Below are 23,471 nucleotides of genomic sequence, written 5' to 3' on the forward strand. Positions count from 1 at the left end.
ACAAGTCTACTGATTTGCAGACAGATAGGCAGAGTAGCACATTTTACAAAGCGTAAACTATATTAGACAAATAGGAAGAAGTTAAACACTTAATCCAGACTAAAAGCAACACAGCTGTAGCTGCCAAATTCAAGATGCTGAATGAAGTGCTGTTTGCATTACTGTTCCAAAAATTGTCTTTGACAGGTGACTCGCTTTAAAAACTGTTGCTGCGTTAATGCTGGGGGGTTGGATGCGAGTGTGTGTGTGTTTGGGGAGAGGACACAGTCCATTTACAAGCCTAACTGCTTGTGGGAAGAAGCTGTTCAGCATCCTGCTGGACCTGCAGCAGATGCTCCTGTACCTCTTCCCAGATGGCAGGAGGGAGAACAGGCCGTGAGAAGGGTGGAGAGGGTCCTTGATGATGGAGGAAGCCCTGTGAATGCAGCGCTGCTGGTAGAGCTCTATTAGGGAATGGAGAGGGGCATCAATGATTCCGCTGGCTGTCTTCACTATTCTGTTTAGCTGCCGTTGTTCGTATGCCCTGCAGCTCCCAAACCAGGAAGTGAAGCTGTATGTTCGGATGCTTTCAATGGTGCCCCTGTAGAAGGTGGTGAGGTGAGGAGTCTCCGGAGGGGGTGGAGCCGCTGCTGGGCTTTTTTGATGACTGTTGTGGTGTTGATGGAGGAGGACAGGTCATCAGCTAAGTGGACTCCCAGGAACTTAGTGTTGCTGACCCTCTCCACAGCAGCCCCATCAATGTTTAGCAGTGTGTGATGGTGTTTGCCAGTCCTCCTAAAATCAATCACCATCTCCTTCGTTTTGTCCACATTGAGGGCGAGGTTGTGGGATCTGGACCGGGCCGTAAGCTGCTCCACCTCCATCCTGTAAGCCAGGGGTGCCCAATACGTCGATCGCGATCTACCGGTCGATCGCGATCTACCGGTCGATCGCAAAGGTAGTGTGGGTAGATCGCATGGCATTAAAAAAAAAATAAATAAAAAAAATAAATAAATAGACGTCAGCCTATCAGAGCAGATTGAGAACTGTCTGTCAGAGTTTGACAGACGCTTTCAAGACTTTGTTTTACTGGAGCCAGTCGCCACATTCATGTGCTACCCTTTTCGGGAAGATGCTGAGGCTGATTCACTCGCATCAAAAATTGCAACACTGTTTCACCTGAACTCATCTGGAGTGGAGGATGAGATTTTGACACTACAAGCTGACATTCAGCCCTAAGTCCAGGGCTCATGGACAGTTCTGGAACTTACTCACAGAGGAAAAGTACCTCAACATGAGGAAATGTGCTACCTCCTTGACTGCATTATTCGGCTCCACTTATTTATGCGAGTCAGCCTTTTCCCACATGAAGATTATTAAGTCCAAATACCGTTCCACCTTGACTGATGATCATTTGGAAGTGTGCTTGAGGCTGGCTATCAGCAGCTACTGTCCGGACTATGCATCCCTAGCTGATTCCATTCAGTGCAAGTCATCAGAGTAAGGTAATGACAAAAAATGTACAGAGTTATATTGTACAATATGGGTTCATGCAGTTATGCAAGGTACACCAACATATATTGTACATATAAAGAATACTCAATATATTTATAAATAAATATATGTTTTGCATTTTTATAGTAGGTAGATCATTTTGACTTGGTCATTTTATAAGTAGCTCGCATGCTGAAAAAGTGTGTGCACCCCTGCTGTAAGCGGACTCATCGTTGTAGCTGAAGAGACCCACCACTGTTGTGTCGTCAGCAAACTTTATGACGTGGTTGGTGCTGAGTGTAGCAGTGCAGTTGTGGGTGAGCAGGCTGAACAGCAGGGGGCTCAGGACACAGCCTTTGGGGTGAGCCTGTGCTCAATGAGATGGGTCTTGATGTGTGGCTGCCCACCCTGACTGTCTGCTGCCGCTTTGTCAGGAAGTTGAGGACCAAGTTGCAGGTGCCAGTGTCTACCTCTAGCAGCCTCAGCTTTCCCACCAGCTGTTGTGGAAAGATTGTATTAAATGCTGAGCTGAAGTCAATGAAGAGGATCCTGGCGTAAGTGTTCTTCCTCTCCAGGTGTGACAACGTGAGGTGGAGTGTAGTGGAGATAGATAGCGTCCTCTGCGGATCGGTTGGCTCTGTATGTGAATTGTAGGGGGTCCAGGTTTGGAGGGAGACAGTTCTTAATGTGCTGCGTGACCAGCCGGTCAAGGCATTTCATTAATATTGGTGTGAGGGCCACAAGGTGGAAATCATTTATGCAGGTTGGTTTTGGCTTCTTTGGGATAGGAATAATGGTGGCACTTTTGAGGCAGGTGGACACTACTGCTTGGCTGAGCGAGGTGTTGAAAATGTCTGCAAAGACATCTTTCAGCTGCTCTGCACAATCCTTCAAAACACGTCCAGGGATGTTGTCCGGCCCTGCAGCTTTGCCAAGTTGACGCTGGCGAAGGCCTTTTTCACTTCAGCTGTGGACAGCTGAAGTACCTGGTCGCTGGGTGATGGCGGGAGCATCTGTGCCTGAGTGGTGTTGTTAGCCTCAAAACGTGCATAAAAGTCATTTAGTTCATCAGGTAGAGAAGGGTCATTTTGGCATGTCCACATGGGGGGATGGGGGAGGGGGGGGAAATAAGCATGTATGATTATTTCAACCTTCTTTCAGCTGCGTCCCCGTCTCCGGCGATGTGAAACGGACTCAAGACCAAGTAAAATAAAATGAATATATAAATATAATTAAAAGCTGTAAGCACCTACAGCATACAGCCAACTGTCCTCTCTGTATTTGTCAGTTTAAACTGTGTTGTTTTCAGCCTGGATTATGACTGTAACTTCTTCATTTGTGTGTAATATTATCATAAAATCACCGCACTCAGCTCTGATTGGTCAGTAGGCGGTGATTTTATACGAGTTGATCACTTATCTGGAACATAACCTCCTCTGGATCAGGTTAGCAGTTCAGCATCAGTTACCATGGCGATCTACCCCTGTAAGAAGTGAACCACCTTCGTAGGACGGAAAACCCTGAAGGGTTAACCCTGAAGTTACCTCACCAACGCCAAATCCTTCTTCGTAGTACAGGCCTCTGGTTTCTTTTGTTGACAATTGGCCAAAAATCCTGGAAAAATTCAGGCCAAATGTATATATAGGTCCACCACTATCGCAGCAACTCAACACAGAGACACATATACTCACTGAATACCTCGGTGTTTTCTCTGAGGTTATGAATGCACCACTATGCGTGCCATGCATCCCAATCCCTGATTCAGACACTATTTTCGTCATTGTCACAACCTCAGGCCACACATTTAATACCAAACAAGGGGTGTGATATCCAAGGTCGTCCCAACTTTCCCAACTCGTTGAGTTGTCCGCCGGGTGCCACCCGCAGACACACACACATAAACACTAATGCTGCACTGAAGCTAATTATCATTGTTGAGACAGCCAGACAATAGGCAATGTCCTGGCCCTTCTCAACACAGCATGTCAGAGGATGAGATGAACTTTTTATTCATCAGACCACAAGAGAGGAAGACCAATCAGTGGTCACCACTCTGTGGTCTGAGGCGAAACACTTGTGGCTCTTTCATAATCAGTGTCCCTCTTCAATTTCATTATCAATAGTATTTGGGTCTTGCTGTGAGAGATTGTGCAACAGTGCTGCTGTTATGAAACCTTTTCCATACATTTACAACCCGTCCTCACTCTCAACTCGTCCAATACCGCCGCTTGGTCAGCGCCGCCTCGGCATTGGAAACCGATGCATGGTGGCGCCCTTTAGCAACAGTACTTGACGAACCCACCCGCTGTGTTACTCAACGGTCAGAGCAAGTGATGTAGTATTAATAGCGTGAGAGTCCGGTCACGGCGGGCGAGAGGGAGGGGTGGTGGATGGGTAAAAAAAACACAAGACGTTCAACCAGGAGACCGGTGCGGTGTTTGTGTCCCGAGTGAAACTAAAAGAAACGTTGACTTATTTTGTCACGTCAGTTTTTAGTCACGTGACTCGTTGATATCGTAAGTCATGTGAGTCACGTGAGTCGCTACTCAGTGAAGTTAACCTCAACCACGACCGTTTCCTAATCCTAACTAAGTGGTTGTGTTGCCTAAACCTAACTTCCTGTGAAAACAGAAGTTTATTTTGAAAGGACACTATGCATGTAATGAGCGTATATTGACACGCCGTCCCTGGTCCGTCCAAAAGTAAAAAAAGTAAGAGGGGTACCCCGTGCGTCGGAGACCGACGCACGGGGTACCCGCTGACCAAGCGGCGGTATTTGACATGTTTGTAGTGAGAATTTGTTGACAATTTAAGTGCAAGTTTGCAATATATTTCAACAAGACTAAAAGTCTGCAGCAAGTTCTGATGTTTGGCAGGTATAATGTTCAATGTTCACTCTATTAATTTAGCATGTTAGTATGCTAACATTTAATAATTAGCACTAAACACATAGTACAGCTGAGGCCCATGGGAATGTCATTAGTTTAGTATGTATGTCACAGCCTCTTCTTTCACCTAGCCTGCAGTCTCTCTCTCTCTCTCTCTCTCTCTCTCTCTCTCTCTCTCTCATATGTCTGTGAGTTAATTGCAGGAGTGGAGAGGTGTGCAGCGTTCCGGCTACCAGCTGCCACTCATCATGATAAGCCCTGCCATAAAGAGCCGTTTCAGACTCCAACACATCACCAGATCGTAGACTCTGTTGAAGCAGTCCGCCACGTTTCCAGCCCCTAGTTATTTCTACCGTTCGGTCATTGGCCTATTTGTCTGTTCTAAATATGTATCCCTGTGCCTACAGTCATCTCAGCCTGACTCCAGTCTCTGCTCCTGGTCCTTCTTCCTCGCCTGCCAAGTGACTGCTCCCCAGCCTCGGTCACCTCTGTCCTTGGCTCACCTCTCCACTGGAACCCCCCTCGCCCCCCCCGCCCGCCCTCACGCTACCAGCTCAACGCTAATAAAGTCACCTCCTAACCTGCCCCCTGCCTCCTGTCTCTGTGCTTGCTCTTGGGTTCACTAGTCTAGCCTTAACAAGGTATTTGGTCACAAACCAAAGTATTGGACACATGGAAATATGATCTGATGATATTGCTAAATGAAAAGCCAGGGTCATCACCAAAGTTGTTACAAAGAATTATCTGGGGACCTTTAAAGCCTGTACCAAATTTCATGTCAATTCATCACATAGTTGTAGAGATATTTCACTCTGGACCCAAGTGGTGGAACAGCCGACCGACATTTGCATCCCTGGATTCACCCGGCTAGTGCGGCTAAAAAAGTGCAGCTGAATTTCAATTCAATTTGCTGTGAATATTCATGGTAAGCATAGAATGAATCCTAATGTTTTTAATGACCCCAACTCCATTCATCATACAACCACCCTCTTTATACATTGGAAATGTCCAAATTTAATGTTTTCTATTAAAATTTTAAAATGCACATTAAAACTTCAGTAGGCAGTATATTTCTGGCATCATTGGGCAAAAATTCCATAATAACTTTTCAGTATAATTAAAGTGTTCTGAGAGAAAACTAGAGTTCTACACCTTCTTTTGGCTCTGTTTCAGGCTTCAGAAAATCTAGCCTGTGACGGGAGACTTTGACCAATCATAGGTCATTTCAGAGAGAACGTTGGCTCTGATTGGTTGTTTTCCTCCGGTCTGTGAAAACTTGCAGATGCCATTAGCACCGGAGGACACCGGAGGACACAGAGGCACATGATTTTTTTCACATTACCTGTCTCATGCTCTACTGTCAGGATATAGTGACTGTTTTATAAAATGACTTTTTTTAAATCATATTTGCTCCAACCTGCCTACCCCAGCTTTAATGCTTCTCAGAGGATGATCCATTCATCAGCTCAGGACAAATGTAAAATAGGCAGTTTGCCATGGACTTGAGCACATTGATGCTCCCAAGGGGATGAACCCATTTGAATGTATTGACTCATGGCACGTAGCACCCTCAGGACAAACCGGAGACATCAGTATGCTTCAAACAAAGTGCTTGTCGGATTGTCAAACAGCATCTGAAACTCCCTCCCCCACTCACATTTCCCATAGCGGAATTGGAGGGACACTGACTTTGTACAAACGAGATCCTTTTTTGGCAATCTTGTTAATTTTGAAAGAGAGGTTAGCACTTTTTTTGGCTGATGAATTACTACGATAGATAGACAGACAGACAGACAGACAGACAGACAGATAGATAGAGGCAGAAATTAGTTGCTGACTTCTCTCTTTCTCACCTCCCCGCAACATCATGATTATGTGAAGCAGATGCAACTTCAATAACTTCAACAAAATGCTGGCTATAGGGTCTCAAGATATTGTCTATTTACAATCTTTGGCTTAAATTAGCTTCTGTACAAACAATAGTACAAACAAGTGTAGGGACCTGCCATTTTTGGTGGCAGACACAGTGAACTGTCTCAGGATCCTTACCATTGGTCAGTGGACCAAACTCAGCTCCTCATTGGCTACAGTAACATTTCACCCAGAGGTGTGAAATTTACACAGAACAAAACCAGAGGAATGTCCTTTGTTCCTTCTCTTTCGACTCTTTGCTCTTCACCTCCTGACACAAGCTGACCAGCTGCTGGAGGTGACCCACAGCTCTTTCTTCTCATCTGCTCATCTCTCCTGACGTGTGAGAGGTGAGCTGCTGCGCTCTCTCTGCTCTTCATCTCCTCAACCCAGGCTGACCTGGTTGAGGTGAACGGCTCTCAAGTCCAGAACTTGCAAAACAGTTCTGCTTCTGATCTATGGTCTGTTAGGAAACAGACATAGCCACAAGGAACCAAACGGCAGACGACGCGAGTGCTCTGCCCTTTCCGCCAGCTAACTTCAAGCTATCAAGCAAAGAAGTTAGCACCAAACTAACAGCAAAGACGACCTCTTTGACTTGGAACCACAACTTCAACAAATGGAATCACAAACCCTTTTCTTCCATGGATTGGTAACGTACTGGGCCTTAGCATTAGCAATCGCACAGGGCTGAGCAAGACTGTCCAACTTTGATTTCTAGAAAGTACTTGTATTGATTTGGTTTAATGTTATTCATTGAGTTTGACTGTGTTGATTTATCTGTATTTGATTTTTGGGTAACTGGCTTCGCCACATCTGATGTGTTTAGTTTATGCTTCACATAGACAAGGTTTTGCATGCAAACTAACCATCTTTTCTAACCCACTGCATATCTAACACACATAAAGATCACATACAGAAACTGTGAATTAGTTAAACATAAACATACAGCTTCAGATAATCTTAACCCCACATCACCCCCCTCTCTGTCCTTCTTCTCAGAAGAACAAAGAGGTCATGTGGTGACATGCTGATGGCCATCTTTGATTCCGCCATCTTTGATTCCGCCATCTTTGTAGTTTTACAGTGCCCGCCATTTTGTTTGTAGGCCATACAGACATTTTGAGACAAGAACCCATCTTGTTTCCCCCCCCCTCTCTCTCTCTCACACACACACACCCACACACACACACACTGTGTTTGGTTTGTTTAGTTTAGTTATTTAGTTAGATTAATATTGTGTTTTGAACCTTTATTATCTTGTAAATAAATGTTTGTGGAATATACATGCTGGTCTCTTTAATGTTGCACAAGAGTGAATAATGCCAACCTCTGCTATGTCAAGAATTCCGATATCCTTCAACCTTTACTATCTATTTTGGTTATAGTTATTAATTTAATTATTAATCAACGTTCCAAACTGATAGTTTAGCATATATAATGAGACTATATTAACGTTTTGGTCATTGGTCCCTGATTCCAGGGTGGTGCCCCGTTTATTATTGATGTTTATTGATAATCTTTATTAATATTAATAATTATATTATTATTTATTAATTATTTTGCTAATAACCAAAACCTACCAAAGTAGAACCCCTACATAATGGTGCCCCGTGTGAGGCATAGTATTCTTGTTGGCAAATGTTCATAATTGTGCAATATTAATTTTCAGCATAATTTTTGGTCAAAAACAAAAATTTCATATTCCACTTCTAAACAAACCAAAAGTGTTTACATTCTACACCACTAGTCTTCCACAGGAGTAGAAGTCCAGTTGTACTTTTAAACAAGTACATGGTGGTTAGAATTGTTTATTTGAGAGATTTTGAGTATTAACACTTTAAACCTTTATGGTGTTCATTTTAAGATTTGCTTTTGCTGCTAATTCAAGTTAACCTATGCTGTAGAACTTGAGAGAATTTTGGTTCAGCATTTGAATACCAAGTATTCAATGCAATCTAGTCTAGTCGTCATATTTTGCTGTTAATCTAAGTGTTCCTTTAATGACACAGCGTGCCACCGGCCCTGTGTAACATAGAGAGCTTGTACCCTGCTGTGTAACTGCCAAGCATTCCACAGCCTGAGTTAAGATAAGAGCCACAGTGTGCTAAACAGCCCTGTGATATAAGTTTGCAACCTAGCTGTTACTTCCACGTGTCCAGCTTGAGTCACCTTTAAGAAACATCATCACAACTGTTACTGCCGTGCATTTCAGTTAGTGCATGTTGTGTGTAAGCAAACTTCTTTTGTAAACCTTGTTTACTTTACTGGCCTTTTGTTTGATGCCCACTAGAGTCACTAGTTGGTCCCCTCCTCCACAGGAGCTACTCCACAGGGAGCTACCCCCCATAGTGTATGCCAGTGTATTGTTGTTAGGCTAGTGTACCTCCCAAACTACACCACAAGGTGTCTGCCAACGCAACACCATAGCCAACAACATTGTTTTGTTTTGTATTAGACATCCTGTTTAGTTTCACCCTCCATTCCAGGTTTAACAATGGAGAACCCCTGTGTTGAGTTTTTTATTTCTTCCCTAGCACAGAGCCTAAACCCTGGCTGCCCTGAACTCATCAGCAGGTTGAGTTTCAGTGAGTGCAGGAAAGAAGTGGAATCGCTCCTCACAGACAGGTGTGATGCGCAGACCGCATCCAAAGATTCATTGTTAAAATGCTTGCTTCTGATTTTCCACAGGCAGACCAGTCTTGCCATTCAGAGTAAAACAGCCCTGGAAAAAGAGGTAGATAACCTAAGAACGCAAAGTGCTAGTCTCCTCCATGAAGTTCAGACAGCTGATAAGAAAGCCATGCGTTACTTAGAAGACCTGCATTCAGCAGAGTTAGCTCTTTTTCAGTACAAAGAAAAATTGTTAGGGCTTAGACTAGAATGTCTTTCCCCACCACAGTCTGTCAGTCACTGTGATTCTGGCTACTCAGATTCACTCTCCTCACGTGATGAGAGTTTAACTCCCTCTCCACTCAGAAGTGAAAGATTTCCAACCGACTCAAAGTCTTTGGGAATAAAGTCAGATCCTCAACCTCCGCTGAGAGAAAGAGTGAACAGCTACCTGACTACTTATTGTTCTGAAACGGACAGTGAAGACACATGTAGTTTATCTTCAAGAAGATATCCTGCCTCATGTTCTTCTCAGCCACAGAGAAATGACACCTTCCTCTGTGCTCCTCCCTCCAAAAGTTCAGCCTGCTTCCCACTCTGTCACAAGGGTGATGACAGCTGTCCAGCCTCTGCCTCTCAGCCAGAGAGGACCCTACAGGGTCCACGCCATGAAGTGCTGGAATTCATAGCTAAGGACATTGAATGTTTTGATCCAGGCAACTGTGATCAACACATTGATGACTATTTTAAGGAATTAGATCACAATCTAATTGACTTAACACACGCCACCCAAAGGGAGAAGGTTAAACTTGTGTGGAAAACCAGCTCTAAAGCTGTGCACAAGTTTATACAGTCACAACCTCCCAGTGTCAGAAATGACTATTGTGAGCTTCGCCATGCACTGATAGAAGAATTCTCTTCCACAGCTGACAAGACCTCAGCGATGTTTGCAGCCCTTCAAATTAAACATTCACGTAGTGAGAATCCTAGAGATTACTACAAACGTTTAAGGCATGCATACTTCCAAGGTAAGAATGCGCCAGGCTTAGAAGAAAACTCTTTCTTCAAGTCCTTATTTCTGCAGAATCTGCATCCCTGTGTACGCACTCACGTCGTACTGAGGACGCATGAGGGTAACCCCTCACTGTGTGAGATAAGGAAGATGACACAGATAGCTTGGGAAACTCTGGTCATTTCCAAAAAGGGGGGTAAATTAACTGAGCCCACCAGCTCAAACACTGACGTGTCAAGCAGATCTGCCACCTCAAAAGACCACCTTCACAACAGGTCGAAGGGGGGTCAGAAGAGGCGGCATAAGGACACTGAGCGTAACCGCCATGTCCCCCATTTGCATAGAGATAGGCATTCACACAACAGAAGTGTTAGAAAGCCATACGCTGAAATTCTGTCCCAGAATTGGCGTGACCGGTCTGACGATGACCACAGCATCTCTGACCACATTTCAGACTCTGAACGAGGTTCAGAACATGGACATAATCTAGCATACAGTGATAGCTACTCTGAGTGCCTCTCTGCCTCTGGCTACCTGGAGCGTTACAGCCCTGAGCCACGAGGTAAGCATCAGAGATCCAGAGCTACCTTCCCACGGTACTAGCTAACACCTAGCTAACAGTGAGACTGACGCTAGATAACGGTGCCTTAATTTTCCTTTCCTCTTTTGCAGATACTAGGGAAAACTTGAGTTTGTTAGCAACAGCAAAAACTCAACTCAGACACCACTGTCCAACTTTACAAGTACACTTGGACCAACTCCTTAGTAGTATCTTGTTTAGAGATCACTAGTACACACTAGCTTAGGACACCACATTATGACTGTACAAAAACAGTCATACACCTGTCCGCATTGTTTTAGGTGACACTCCGCCTCTCACCTTAACAACTTAACACCTCTAACATTCCTGTTCTTCACTAACCTTATAAATAACAGAGAAACATAGTTAGGTATTTTATACAATGCTATTGTTTTTGTTCATCTGGTTTTATTTGTAACTTAGGGACTGTTCTTGCTTAGCCAGGATAGATAGTCTTAACCAATGCCCAATTGGTTAATGAACTGCCCAGACGTTACAAAATGGAATGAACTGTTGAATGAACTTTTTCAATCATGGATTTAACAACTTTTCAGTTGTCCCCAGGGATTGGACTGTACAACCTCCAGGTTGTTTCCAAGGATCTGTGAACTGTTCAACCTTCTGATTTGCTCTTGAAGGATGTTACACATCTTAAAGACCAAATGGGGGGATGTAGGGACCTGCCATTTTTGGTGGCAGACACAGTGAACTGTCTCAGGATCCTTACCATTGGTCAGTGGACCAAACTCAGCTCCTCATTGGCTACAGTAACATTTCACCCAGAGGTGTGAAATTTACACAGAACAAAACCAGAGGAATGTCCTTTGTTCCTTCTCTTTCGACTCTTTGCTCTTCACCTCCTGACACAAGCTGACCAGCTGCTGGAGGTGACCCACAGCTCTTTCTTCTCATCTGCTCATCTCTCCTGACGTGTGAGAGGTGAGCTGCTGCGCTCTCTCTGCTCTTCATCTCCTCAACCCAGGCTGACCTGGTTGAGGTGAACGGCTCTCAAGTCCAGAACTTGCAAAACAGTTCTGCTTCTGATCAATGGTCTGTTAGGAAACAGACATAGCCACAAGGAACCAAACGGCAGACGACGCGAGTGCTCTGCCCTTTCCGCCAGCTAACTTCAAGCTATCAAGCAAAGAAGTTAGCACCAAACTAACAGCAAAGACGACCTCTTTGACTTGGAACCACAACTTCAACAAATGGAATCACAAACCCTTTTCTTCCATTGATTGGTAACGTACTGGGCCTTAGCATTAGCAATCGCACAGGGCTGAGCAAGACTGTCCAACTTTGATTTCTAGAAAGTACTTGTATTGATTTGGTTTAATGTTATTCATTGAGTTTGACTGTGTTGATTTATCTGTATTTGATTTTTGGGTAACTGGCTTCGCCACATCTGATGTGTTTAGTTTATGCTTCACATAGACAAGGTTTTGCATGCAAACTAACCATCTTTTCTAACCCACTGCATATCTAACACACATAAAGATCACATACAGAAACTGTGAATTAGTTAAACATAAACATACAGCTTCAGATAATCTTAACCCCACATCACCCCCCTCTCTGTCCTTCTTCTCAGAAGAACAAAGAGGTCATGTGGTGACATGCTGATGGCCATCTTTGATTCCGCCATCTTTGATTCCGCCATCTTTGTAGTTTTACAGTGCCCGCCATTTTGTTTGTAGGCCATACAGACATTTTGAGACAAGAACCCATCTTGTTTCCCCCCCCCCTCTCTCTCTCACACACACACACCCACACACACACACACACTGTGTTTGGTTTGTTTAGTTTAGTTATTTAGTTAGATTAATATTGTGTTTTGAACCTTTATTATCTTGTAAATAAATGTTTGTGGAATATACATGCTGGTCTCTTTAATGTTGCACAAGAGTGAATAATGCCAACCTCTGCTATGTCAAGAATTCCGATATCCTTCAACCTTTACTATCTATTTTGGTTATAGTTATTAATTTAATTATTAATCAACGTTCCAAACTGATAGTTTAGCATATATAATGAGACTATATTAACGTTTTGGTCATTGGTCCCTGATTCCAGGGTGGTGCCCCGTTTATTATTGATGTTTATTGATAATCTTTATTAATATTAATAATTATATTATTATTTATTAATTATTTTGCTAATAACCAAAACCTACCAAAGTAGAACCCCTACACAAGTATTACAAACTAAATTATATTAAACAGGCATATGCTGAGAAATAGTAAGTGTCACACCTTTCCTCTCAATTGATGTCCATGACCAAGTCAATATATTATCCTCTTCAACTGCAAGTCTTCCACTTTACCTTCTCATTGCTGTAATGATTTTTTACAAGTTGAGTTTCATTGAGTTTGAGTTTGAAATAAAGTGTGTGTGTTGCAGTGTATAATGTATTTGTCCTTTTCACAGAGAGAGGGCAAACTGCCTGCTGTGACATCCAGGTGGTTACAGAGAAAGGAGAGTGGCTGATGCTGACACAGGGACCATCCAAAATAAGATGTTAAAGGAACATACCATGATCTGCCTAAACTCTCATTTTTGGGCACTTTTTAATCCAGCTTTAAGTCAAATGCGTTCTTTGCATTCCTGTTATTTTAGCCATTACCTTTTAAATCTATACCATGTTTTGACAAAATTAAGCTAGAATTGATTAGACTGCTGAACTGATAAATCCATTATCAAAGGTGCAATGTGTAAGATCTGACACATGCTCCTCTACTACTGGGTCCATACAATCTAAATTTACAGTCATCAGTTATTTAAAAAAAAAAGCCAGCTTCTAACTAACAGCAGGGCAAGAATATGCAAAATGCTGAAACTCTGAGAGCCGGTCAAATAACACTGGTATCTTATAATCTTCACGTTTGGCTTCGGCCTGTATTGTGTTTACTGTGCCACTAAGCGTGGGCCGTATATGCTTTGATACTTTGTTTATTGGATTGAATCCAAAGTGGCAGAATCGAAACAACAAGTTGTATGTTTGTTTCGTCCTCCCTGCCATCAGCAGACTGGACTGGGAGGACAGCGAGCGGCAGCTCCAGGAGATTGGACCTTAGCACCTGGAGTCACAGTGGGCTGTGGCCAGCAGCAGCGCTGGGTCTAAACTGTGTAACGGCGCAACAGAGAGTTTATTGATCCGGCAGGGAGTCTAAAGCTTGGTTTATGCTCGCCGTTGTGAAGCCGGCGCGAGGTGCGCGTTCCAGAAAACTACGTCATCATGGCTGTTGCGTGGTGCGTGAAGGCTCCACAAGTTGCCGCGGTGCTCTGTTGTGCACCTCTGAATTTTTCTAAGTCAGCGTCGACTGCGCCTTTCATTTCAACATGGATGGCTTTGACATCTCTACAACGGTACAGACATCTCTACAACTGTTCATTAAGAGACCACAGGGACAGTCACATGACCACAGGGACAGTCACATGTCATTAAGTACTTGGAAAGAAATGGGCAACACACTGAAGAACGAAGAGGCTTTCTGCCGCAGGCTGTGAAAGAATCTGGGAGACCGTTTTTTAAAAGATAAAAAAAAAGGTCTCATGGAAAGAGTTGTGACCCGGGGAAGCACCAAGAGACAGAAAGTCATTTTGATTTGGAGGTAAGCGACAGTAATAATTACAGTACACAAATGCAATGTTTGGCGGTACGTACGTCGGAGTTTAGTGTTAACTACTGTTGCCAGGCAGCCTACTTTGGTACCACTCGTTGACTTCTTGCTTATCCACAGATTATTTTGTTTGTACGTCTCCTGGCGTTTCGGAGCATATTGCAACGAATAACACGCTGAGCATAAACGCCTCTGTGCATGCTTGTAGTGCCCGCGCCATCTACGAAGGCCCACGCCATCTACGGAGGCCCGCGCGAGTATAAACAGTGACTAACTGCTGACTGCTACTGAAGGCCCATCTCTTGGAGCTGCCGCCCGCTCTCCTCCCAGGATAGTAGTCTCCTAATGGCGGGGAGCACAAAACGAAAATATGAGATGTTTTCTAATTTTTGCCACTTTGGTTTTAATCCAATAAACAAACTATAAAAATATACATAGCTGCATCTTATGAAAGGTAGATACTGACTTAAAATAAACACTGAAATGAATTGACCGGCTGTAATCCCTGTATCTGTCTAATCTCAAACCAGCAGTTTCAGTTCCCCTACTCTGATGCTCTTTTTATGGACAAAGAAGCCAAAGACACATTCTAGTGCAGGATGTGATGGACAAATCTATGGTTTGACCCCAGGCAAGAGAGGGGCTGACACTAATTAAGATCAAGTCATAGCATGATACTGGGATGTAGTACACACACACACACACACACACACACACACACGCGCGCGCGCACACACGCACGCACGCACGCACACACACACACACACACACACACACACACACACACACACACACGCAAACACACGCACGCACACACACACACACACGCACACACACACACACACAAACAGACAAAAAAATGTAGGCCATCACTAAAGGAGAGGCAGAATTTAAACAATATTTAAACTAGGGATGTCAATCGATTTCAATTTTGTCCATAGTTAATCAAGATTAATCGCAAATTAATCGCACATTTTTTATTTCTTCAAAATATACATTAAAGGGAGATTCGTCAAGTATTTAATAAATATGGGAGTGGGCAAATATGCTTGATGCAAACTTATGTATATATTTATTTTTGGAAATCAATTAACAACACAAAACAATGACAGATATTGTCCAGAAATCCTCACAGGTACTGCATTTAGCATAAAAAAAATATGCTCAAATCATAACATGGCAAACTGCAGCCCAACAGGCAACAACAGCTGTCAGTGTGTCAGTGTGCTGACTTGACTATGACTTGCCCCCAAACTGCATGTGATTATCATAAAGTGGGGATGTCTGTAAAGGGGAGACTCGTGGGTACCAATAGAACCCATTTACATTCACATATCTGGAGGTCAGAGGTCAAGGGACCCCTTTGAAAATGAAGATGACAGTTTTTCCTCACCAAAATTTAGCTTCTTCTTCTTCCTTCAGGACAAGCTAGTATGACAGTTGGTACCAATGGATTCCTCAGGTTTCTCTAGTTTCATATGATGCCAGTATCTTCCCTCTTGCTTTTAAAACTGAGCCCACTACAACCTCAAGTAGATCAATTGCGTTAAAGAAATTAGTGGCGTTAAAACAAATTTGCGTTAATGTGTTATTATCGCGTTAACTCTGATGGCCCTAATTTAAATATAATATTCATACAGAGTGACAAAAGAATTCTAATCCAAACCAGCCAGTGAAATAATATTCAACAATACACGGAAACACTAAATTTAATTTGTTCATCTGCATATTTCTAATCTGGTGTCAAAGCAACCTATCCAGGGATAGGATTTAAAACAGATTTATATCACTTTCTAATGGATATAGCTGAGTGTTTCACTCTCTTAAAGTAATGAATGGGCAACATCAAGTGTCACTGTGTTGCACAAATACAAATAAGTAATGTGGCTTTCAGCCGTGCCTATTCATATAGAGCTGCAATGATGGATGCTGTAGTTTCCCAGCAATGCTGAGTTCAGGAATATTTAAGATCACACTTTATAGCTGTGTACAAGTGTACACTTCTGCTTTCAGCTTTATAAGAGAAAAACTATACATCTTAATAAGTCAGTTCATCTGACTTTCTGTTCTAAACTGGAAAGTGAAGCACAAGACAATTATGGTAAAGTTATATTTTATTTACAATGCTAATTCAATACATTCCTGAAAGGACCAGTGTGTAACAATTAGGAGGATTTACTGGCAGAAATGGAATATAATATTAATAAGTATGTCTTCTTTAGTGTGTAATCACCTGATAATAAGAATCGCTGTGTTTTCGTTACCTTAGAATGAGCCGTTTATATCATCATGGGGAGCGGGTCTTCTCCACGGAGTCTGCCATGTTGCACCACCATGTGTCTACAGTAGCTCAGAACGGACAAACCAAACTCTGTTAACTTTTCCTGCTTGGGCCGGAGTCGATAACGTTACTCGCTCCCGTTGCCGCCGCTCTCTCTCTCTTGCTTCACTACTCACCTCACACGTACACTCTGCTCCAAATGACCAACGCTACTCTCATAACAGATGGCTCTAGAGAGGGACATTCGCGTTTTCGTGTCGGACACCGTAGCTCTCCAACACGCTTGGCACACGGGAGAGGCTTCAGTTGTTTGCAATCTCCTCACCTCACCGCCAGATACCTTCAGATCCTACACATCGGATCTTTAAATCAGGAACTTTATACTAATCTGCCTAGTAGTCTTTGGTCTTTTTTACCTATAGGTGGTGCTAGATTACCGAGAGTGTCCAGAAATTAAAGGGTTCATGCTCTGGGAAAAATGACTGTGCTTAGTACGTTTTGGGGGTCACCAAAAACAATCAGAATCATCCTCTGGGGACCATTTCAGTGAAATTGAATGTAACGTTGACTTATTTTGTCACATCAGTCTTTAGTCACGTGAGTCGCCGGTATCGTCAGTCCCACATGAGTTGCTAGTCAGTGAAGGTAACACCAATCACGACCATTCCTCCTAACTAAGTGGTTTTGTTGCCTCAACCTAACTTCCTGTGAAAACGGAAGTTTATTTTGAAAGGACAAAATGCACGAACGCATATTGACAAGCCGTCCCTTGTCCGTCCAAAAGTGGGCAAGAGGGTATCCCATGCGTCGGTGTCCGATGCCGAGGGGCGCTGACCAAGCGGCGGTACGTGACGAGTCGGGAGTGAGAATATGTTGGTCAAAACTCCTGCCTCCTTAAAGACATTCATGGTGTTGCACTCACTTGTGCACACTAAAAGTGACTGAACTAGTTCTGTGGAGGATGAAAAAATAAAACTTGAAAGAGAAGTTTAAAGCCTACCTACTTTCACACCTTCACAAACCTGGTAAATCACTGCATGAAGTGGGCAAGATTCTCTGATTCTGTTTCAGAAAGTTACAGATCCTGCAGAAGGAAAGGGGGTTTCAGACACTGTTAGAGTTCTAGTTTATAGTAAATGAACTGGGGAAGAGCAGTATCACAACTGTAGTTCAAAATAAATCATAAAATGAAAATCCTTAGGGCATGACTTGATATTATACTTAGTAGTTGAAAGCTAAATTAGTATCAAACTGATGTATTTGAATGAACAATGAATGCCTTATATAAAAAAATATATAAAGATGTACAGCAGCCTTTCACAAACAATGAATGGCTGCAGACTAACATTGAATGGAGACACATCTTTGAGACTTGGAGAGGTGAAGAAAAAAAGATCCACTATATTTCCCTTTGTATGGGCCTCCTCTCTTTGCTCTCTCCACCTTTCCTGCTTTCACATTTTCTTTCATAACATGTCAAAAGCTCCAGTTCTGCAGCGTGACCAGCCAATCCTCCATGGTAAAAAAGTACCTCTTCATCTCTCTCTGTCAAAGAACCTGAGAGATGTCACACTGTGTCTTTTAAGGGACAACATCTGAATTTGCAGAATGACTTTCAAAGCTCTGCTTTTTTAAAAACCTTCTTTCTCTCTGTGTAAGGCTATTTATTCCAGGTGTCCCAAAGGGTTTGGTAAAGGAATCAAACCATAAATGTGATGTTTTATTTTTATCCCCAAGTAGGACACAGTGTGATATTATCATGAAAGCCATATTGAGGTTTCAGCCATAGTGTTTACAGGTAGGAAACACTGGCTTCTTTTCTTCTTGCCTCAGGCAGGTTAAAAAATAGCACAGCGTTAGAGTGGCCAGCTTGTTGAGGCAGAAAGCTGACCTGAAAGCACGCAGCAGGGATTTAGCATGGCTAATAAAGCATTTTTGTAGACCTGTCATGGCAGCGAATTCAACCGCATGACTGAAGCTGTAAGGCAGGTAGCAGATGTTAGCGATGCTGGTTTACCAATCTAATAGGAAGCAGGTGGCAAGAATGCTAACAGGTTCATTAGAATCAGGTTTACCAGATGTTATGATGACAGCTGGCACAGTGCCGTCTACAACTTAATCAATAACTAAGACTTAAAGAACCATCTCAGAGTTTGTTAATGTGTCAGGTAGGGCTGTCAAAGTTAACGCGATAACGCGTTAACGCAAATTTATTTTAATGCCACTTGCAACTTTTAGGTTGCTAGAGTGAAGATACTGGCATCATATGAAACTAGAAAACCTAATGAATCATGTCATACTAGCTGGTTGCTAAATAACACTCCAAACTTACGCAACATTTTGGCGAGGAAAAATTGGCATGGCCATTTTCAAAGGAGTCCCTTGACCTCTGTCCTCCAGATATATGAATGTAAATGGGTTCTATGGGTACCGACGAGTCTCCCCTTTACAGACATGCCCACTTTATGATAATCACATGCAGTTTGGGGCAAGTCATAAGTCAGCACACTGACACACTGACAGCTGTTGTTGCCTGTTGGGCTGCAGTTTGCCCTGTTATGATTGTAGTACCTGAATGCAGTACCTGTGAGGGTTTATGGAAAATATCTGTCATTGTTTTGTTTAGTTCCAGTAATAAATATATACATACATTTGCATAGGCCCAAAGCAAACACATTTGCCCACTCCCATGTTGATAGGAGTATTACTTACATGACAAATCTCCCTTTAAGGTACATTTTGAGCAGATAAAAAATATGTGAACAATTTGCAATTTATCGTGATTAACTATGGACAATCATGCGATTAATTGTGATTAAATATTCTAAAGGATCCTCTACCTCGAAATCAAATGTACTTGACATTGCTGCTGATTTATAATTTGTGTAATTGTATGCTGTGCATAGTTTCCAAATCAGTCTGCAATTACAATTGTATGGCCACACAGTGTAAGGTAGCTTTGACGAGAAAGAAAGCGGACTGGATGTTCATTTTGATGTATTACCATATCTTCCGCTAATTTCCATATCAATCAGTATGATGAGCATATTTCAATTAATTTCACCACAAATCAGCTGCTTTGTACAAAATTGTATAAATGAAATTGCATTTTATAGGTGCAATGACCTGTCATTTGGAAGCTTTAGTTTTCACCCCACTAGGCTGTAGCATATCAGACAGACAGATATCTCATCAACAATTGGATGGATTGCTATAAACTGTGTTTGTGGTTCACAGAGGATGAATTGGAATAAGTTGGTGATCTGCTGATTTTTCATCTAGCGTCATCATCACCTCAAAATTTCTAGTTGTCCAGTCATTGGATTATCTCCAAATACCATCTAATGATATTCCCAATCTCCCGTACTGTACTGTACTTTGTGTTTAGTTTTAATTTGCAAAAACATTTTAGAAATGCTAATATCCTGACGATGGTTTACATTACTGTAACTATTACGCAAGTATTTTTTTCTTTGTGAGCACTTAAGCACACAGGCATTCAAAGGGGCTCACAGCTTTTACACAGATTGAGGACTGAAGCTGCTGCTGCTCCTCTGCTAACGTGCTGCTCACGTTACGCCTCCTGTGTAGACATGTACACTTGTTAAGATCTGAAGGCTTAATAGTGAATATCGTCTCTAAGTCACGGATGGCAGCCTCTGTGTTGCGCTCTCTGGTACATGGTCCAAGGCCCAATGTCCATAGGTGAGGGTCGGGACATAGACGGACCAGTAAATCGAGAGCTTTGCCTTCCGGTTCAGCTCCCTCTTCTCAACAAGACCCCGGGAAGCACTGATTAGTTTGGCCATGAGAAGATTTTAGTTTAGGAACTTACTGACCAAACAAGGATGTGGAGACAAGAATGCCTTGAGTGAAATTTAGAATCATTTATTCGTATAGATCACTTCAGGTAATATAATGATTCTTTGCAACCATCTCAAAGATTAATCGCTCTCATTAGATTGGTTATGTGAGACATGTTTTGTGGTGTAAAATAGTAAAGCTATCAAGAGTTGGGGTACCTTTAGTGCACCAGCATCTGCAGCAGAACCAGGATCCACTCCAGTGATGTAGATCCCCAGTCCATACTCAGCACCACCTCTGATCATTAGACCCAGAGAGCGACCATCGTCCATATTCAGGTTTACCTGTAAGGGAGACATGATGTTAAGATTCTCAGTGTTCTCAATAAATCTAACTATTAAGTGTAGTAATGGTGCAACAACATGGGTCATGCTGTTAGGCAACCATAGGGGTCATCTTGTGGTGTCTCAATGTGGACTTGAGTCAAGTGGGAGGATGCAGCAGAATGTGTCTGTAACAATCAATGAGGTTTGGTGTCACTATTACTGTGTTTTGCACTTGCATGTCAAAGATATCACACACACTGCTGTTTAGTGGCTTTACCAAGCAGCCCAGTCGCCAGGAAAAAATGGTGGCATTGGACGTTTCTCCAAACCAGTGATATGTTGAATGGTGACGTTTTTGCATTTGGTCAGAGCAAGTAACGCAGTTTAAAGAGCGAAAAGAGACACACCGGGCAGGAGGGAGGGAGGGAGGGAGGGGAGGTGGACGGGTCCAACAAACACAAACTTTTCCTCCAGGAGACCGGTGTTTGTGTCCCGTGCGTCACGTTACAATCAGTGTCATTTTCACTATACAAACGTTTTAAGCCCAACCATGTAGTTCTTTCCAAAACCTAACTAAAGTGTTTTTTCTTGCATTGTCACGGTAGTTACGCTACGTTTTTATTTTGTATTATTTGAACACAAACCATGATCTTTTTTCTAACCTTAAAGTTGAAGTAGAAAGGTTGGAGCAAATATGATTAAAAAAAGTTACCTCTATAAAACGGTCACTATATCCTGACAGTAGTGCATGAGACTGGTAATCTGGAAAAAATGACGTGACTCTGTGTCCTCCGGTGTCCTCTGTGAGAAAGTTTTTGACCCGGCCGCCATTTTGAGATCAGTTGAGGAAATACCAAGCAGCACAAACCAGCCGGAGCAAACTTTCTCAATTGCCACCACCTTGCAATTCGCCACCGACGTCACCAGTGTAAGGAAAAGCTGCACAGTGTAATAATAATAATAATAATTTGTTAATCATGTTATTGTGGGTATATAATGAAAGAGTCAATACTGAGTATCTGCTGACAGTGTCCCACTCTGATATTGAGATTTCCCTTCAGTTGTACAGTACACACTGAAGTAGGCCTGCAACAAAATAAGTAAATCAAAGAATGGGCTTCATATAATATATAACACTGATTAAGAAGTATCTTAATTATACCAAATAATTCACAATCCCATAATTCAAACATTACCTGCCCGAGGGGTCATGTCGTCATTTTTCTCGTCATTGTGTTTTCAAATATTCTAATGCATTTCCTTGCCATAAAACCTTAAATTGCAGCTGTGTTTAAAAGGCTCTGTGGCACTAAATGAACCTGCATCGCCTTAATCTAAACTAATTTATACTAATCCAAATGTCCACCCTCAAACTCCAGACTGAGCCCTCGTAGAATTCAGTCGTACGACATGTTCCCCAACATCACATTAAGTCTGCGAGGGCGCGAGACAGCAAAGCTACAAAAGCCGCTTAAAGACAGTCTTAAGCCCCAGACACACCACGAACGTCAGGAGCACGTGGCAGCTGCGTGGCGGCTGCGTGATTCACACATCTGGCGTTCACACCAGCTGCATTTCAGCAGTGTGTCAGCTGCGTTTCAGCTGCTGCAGCTGCCAGCCCTTTTTTTCTACATAGAGTTTGCCTTTTAATTGCCATTTCATTTCATTATAAATATCATTTATATTTATTTTAGACAGAGAAAGGTTAAGAAACATGTGGTAATTTGTAAATAATAGTAATAATCCATAATTAAAACTCTGTACTATATTCATTCATGGAGCTCTCCAAGTTACTGCATGTTCTAGAACAGTCTGGCACATATTTCAGAATAAAAGCCTCATGCTAACAAATGAAGGAATTCTGTCCGTAGAAAAAATGCTTGAGGGCTTTTATTTTGAAATGAAAGCAGGAAGTGTTGATTTAAAAATAAGTCTTTACTTTTTTTCATCTCCGTAACATATTCTATAGATATACATGTAAACTGGAGTAATGTTGCTGGTATTATGTCAATATACTGTCAATAGATCACTTTCACTGTCTGTTGTTGCTGTGAACCACGCGGCACGCGTAAAAAATAGGCGAGACCTATTCTCTAGAAGAGGCGCAGCTGAGACACAAGCGTGAGACGTCTGGTGGCTGTGTGGCTGCTCTAACCTGTTAACACGGACGCCGAAATAAAAAACAACAGGTAACGCAGCTGCCACGTGCTCCTGACGTTCCTGGTTGTGGATGAAGCCTTAAAGTCAGTTTCACTCATTTTGATTACTTCTACATATTTCTGTATCATGATGTGGTTGAATATTTCTGGCCTACATGATTCAAGTAATGCTTTAAAATACAGTAATTGTTTTACACATTCATAATAGTCTGTTTTATTTTCTTAGTCTGCAGTTGAAAAAACTACGTCACGTCTGTATTGCAATAAATTGTGGGTGATTAAATCATTGAAGTCTGCAACACAAGCAGACTCTCTGGATGTCTGCAGAAAGTCCGCTTGAGGCCCCTTGTGAACTGGATGATTTGTGGATTTGGACAGCCCTCAGCACTCACAGACTTCCCGGGAACGTGCTTGCAAAGTCCTCGAGTCTGCAAGTGGGATGAAGTCCAGACATTTGTGTCCAATCCCAATGTCCAAACTCGTGGACTCATGGACTTTGAGGCATGTTCCCACAAAGTCTGCGAGGGTCTGTCCCACTGTCAAATCATCAAGTGCTTGAGGGCTCTCTCACAGAGATTTCGAGCCCTTTATGCACACTTTCTGTAACTCTGCATTTCTGCAGACTTTGCCTGAGGGAATAACCCATAATTCATAGCTTTGTGACCAGGGTTACCAGGGGAAGCCCAGTGGTGTTCAAAAAAAGGTAAACAAAGAGGACGGCACATTTACACACAGGGATTAATTTTAACATTATTGAAAGCTTCAGGAGGCAACATGTTTTTGGCATCATATAATTCCATAATA

At 42.5% G+C, this 23,471-nt stretch overlaps 1 protein-coding gene across 2 annotated transcripts in view; it reads right to left on the bottom strand.

Annotated features, from left to right (window-relative positions):
- The window catches only part of LOC119492915 (whirlin-like), a 124,573-nt gene that overhangs the window by 38,457 nt on the left and 62,645 nt on the right, over positions 1–23,471 (bottom strand). For both annotated transcript variants that reach the window (XM_037777794.1, XM_037777795.1), the window contains exon 3: positions 20,401–20,526. In XM_037777794.1, coding sequence (XP_037633722.1) covers positions 20,401–20,526 — 126 coding nt within the window. The remainder of the gene's footprint in view (positions 1–20,400; positions 20,527–23,471) is intronic.

This window comes from Sebastes umbrosus, chromosome 8, assembly GCF_015220745.1.
Source record: "Sebastes umbrosus isolate fSebUmb1 chromosome 8, fSebUmb1.pri, whole genome shotgun sequence".
Taxonomy (NCBI): Eukaryota; Metazoa; Chordata; class Actinopteri; order Perciformes; family Sebastidae; genus Sebastes; species Sebastes umbrosus.